The sequence below is a fragment of the Myotis brandtii genome, unplaced genomic scaffold, assembly GCF_000412655.1.
Source record: "Myotis brandtii unplaced genomic scaffold, ASM41265v1 scaffold927, whole genome shotgun sequence".
Classification (NCBI taxonomy): domain Eukaryota; kingdom Metazoa; phylum Chordata; class Mammalia; order Chiroptera; family Vespertilionidae; genus Myotis; species Myotis brandtii.
The window spans coordinates 42,964-46,248 of NW_005371823.1; the positions used below are offsets into that span (position 1 = coordinate 42,964).

At 37.6% G+C, this 3,285-nt stretch overlaps 1 protein-coding gene across 1 annotated transcript; it reads right to left on the reverse strand.

Annotated features, from left to right (window-relative positions):
• Window positions 1-729: 729 nt before the first annotated feature.
• On the reverse strand, window positions 730-1,650 carry LOC102261572 (olfactory receptor 4F6). Its single transcript, XM_005885747.1, has one exon. The coding sequence runs from the start codon at window positions 1,648-1,650 to the stop codon at window positions 730-732; it is 921 nt and encodes a 306-aa protein (XP_005885809.1).
• Between the last annotated feature and the right edge of the window lie 1,635 nt (window positions 1,651-3,285).

Consider the following 3,285-nt stretch of genomic DNA (forward strand, 5'->3'; position numbering starts at 1 on the left):
CAGGTATTTGAGCTTTAGCTCCACAGGTCCTTCCCCAAGCTTTTGATAGTTTTTTGTTTGTAATTTTTAATAATTCTAAACTCTTCTCTAGAGTAAAATCTGCTTCCTACAAATACTATGTCTGTGATATTTTAGATTTCATTCTTTCAAATACTTTTAAAGTTAACAACTTTATACTTAATTAACAATTCTTTGTATCAAACTTTCTGTGTTCAAAAAAACTAGTATGGTTTCTGTCTCCTCACTGTACCCTGAAAAAGCCAGCTTAACAATAAAACTGAGAGATGCTAAATAATAATGAACTGGAAATATAGAACATAAAGCATCTCTGTATAGTAAGATAAATTCAATGACATAAAAAATTAACATTTATTTTGAAAGTAAAGATAGACCACTTAAAAGGAGAAAAAAGAACATGGACAATAAGCCATATGTTGACTTTTAAAAAGTATTGTTTAACATTTATATTTCTTCTATTGCCACTAAAGAAAGGTCAGACCATTGGTAAGAGAGCCACAACCTGTAGTCTTAGGTCTCTTACATAAGCAGAGCCCAGAGATTAACACCACAATTCAATCTGAAGAAGAAAAAAAATACAAGACACAACACATACTAGTAGATAGTGACGTTCTGTTTAAATGTAACATATCTTATTTAGTTCATATCTTTCTGAAATTCTAGTATACTTTGCCTTTTTATACATCCTCAGTATATTTAAGAAACTTTAATTCATAACTGAGTGCATAGCCTCCTCATTGCCACCTTCATCTCTTTATTCCTAAAAGTATAGATGACTGGATTTAGAAAAGGAGTTATAACTGCATCAAAGATGGCCAGGAACTTATCCAGATGTGATGTGGGAAATGGCCACATGTAGAAGAAGATTAATGGCCCAAAGAACAAAACAACCACAGTGACATGAGCTGACAGAGTGGAGAGGGCCTTGGACATACTGCTACCTGAAGATTTTTTCTGAACAGTCATCAAAATAAAGATGTAAGAGATGATCAAAATTAAAAAGGAAACCACAGAAATAAATCCACTGTTGGCAGTAACCATGAATTCCAATGTGTAAGTCTCTATGCAAGCAAGTTTGATAAATCGAGGAAGGTCACAAAAAAAGCTGTCTAATTCATTAGGGCCACAGAAAGGCAGGTTTACAACAAAAGCCAATTGAGTCACTGAATGAATAAGGCCAATAATCCAGGAAGTGACTAGAAGCAAAATGCACCTTTGTGGGTTCATGATGGCCAGGTAGTGGAGGGGCTTACATATGGCAACGTATCTATCAAAGGCCATGGCAATGAGCAGAACCATCTCTGTACCCCCAACTGCATGGATAAAGAAGATCTGAGCTACACAGCCCACAAAAGAGATGGTTTTACGCTTTCTTAAAAGATCATAAATCATTTTAGGAGCTGTGGACGAGCAAAACATCAAGTCGATGATGGAAAGGTTGGCCAGCAGGAAGTACATGGGGGACTGTAAATGAGGGTCAGAGATCACAGTTAGCACAATGAGGAGGTTTCCCATAAGGCTTGCCACATAGAACACAATGGAAAAGAGGAAGAGGAAAAGCTGGATCTCCCTTGAACTGGAGAGTCCCAGGAACACAAACTCAGACACCATAGAGTCATTGGCTTTGTCCATTGCCTCTCTCTGTCAGCAGTGACAACTCTCATGAAACCTGAAAGAGGAGAGTAAGGAGACATTTGTTTAGGGAAAATGGCACTGACCTTACTTAATCTTGGGCAATTAATAGTTAACAGAAAACTAGACAAAGGCTGATGTATGCCTTGGAGACCATTTCAGTCACAACACAACCCATATTCCTTTGTTTTATATTTCATTGCCAAAATAGATTGTACAGAGTAAGAATCCTTTTACTTATTTGAATGGGTAGTTCTGTTGTATTTCTAAATGTCATTATTTCATATTTATATATCACATATGACCATAAATTAAAGGCTTTTTGTAAATTATTTAACTATCTGTATATATAAAAGCCATCGTCCGGTCGCTATCTTGCGCACTGACCACCAGGGGGCAGATGCTCAACACAGGAGCTGCCCTCTGGTGGTCAATGCGTTCCCACAACCAACCTCCTGCATTCCCACCCGCTGGCTGGCTGGCCCTCATCTGCCCGATCTTGCTGGCCAAGCCGAGGGACCACACCCATGCACAAATTCGTGCACCAGGCCTCTAGTATGAAATAATTAAGTGACTGAGTTTCATAATTTGGACATCTCTCAGTATATTGATACCATATCTATGATTGCATTGTCAAGTTCTTTCAAAATCCATATAAACAATTTTTAAGACCTGAGTTGTAAATTTCTGATCTCTGAAAATTAGGAAGACAAGATGAGTTATTTAGAGGAAGAAGGAAAGATAGCAGTAAAGGATGCCAGTGCATGGCCTCACCATTTTAGAGAGGGAGGATAAGTGCAAGAGAAAGTGACACTGTGGGTTCTGTGGGGGAGATTCTGACTAGATAGAGAGAGGAAAAGATGTGGGACAAGAATGACAATGATGAGTCATAAATCCCAAGTAGAAGAAAAGAGTAAGAGTGAAAATATCAGTGGTTTTACACATGCTTCTCTTTACCTATATATAAAATACTTAACCTTGTTCTGAATTAAATAAATGCATACCAACATAGCAAGACACTAGTTTTTTTCTTAAAATTTTGGCGGAGATTTAAACATTTGAAAAAAATTCAGGATTTGAGGGGAAATGTGGAAACAGGTAACCTCATAACCAGTGATGGGAAAGTAAACTGATAAAACATTTACCACTCATGGATATGGACAACAGTATGATGATTGCCAGAGGGGAGGAAGAGAAGGGGGAGGTGGAGAAGGGTTTTGGAGGGATAAATGGTGATGGGCAGCAACTTGACTTGGGGTGGTGAACACACAATAAAGTGTGCAGATGATGTGTTGTAGAACTGAAATCTGTAGAATTTTGTTAACCAACATCACCCAAATAAATTCAATAAAAAGGAAAAAAAATATTCCCATCAACTTTTTCAAGAAGGTACTTTAATTATCCCTGATTTATGAAAAAAGAAACTGCAGCATAGGGGAACTAAGTAACTTGTCCAAGGTTCTACAACCAGTACATGGCAGTACACCAGGTTTGCTTAACTTCAAAAGACAGCTTTAGTGCATGCCATCAAAATTTTGTGATGTTTCTCAGTGTTTTGTAGAATAGAGCACTGTTGTTTAGCAGGTCTCTCATACCGAGTTACCTGATAAGCCTTCAACCTGTTTCCCAAATGAT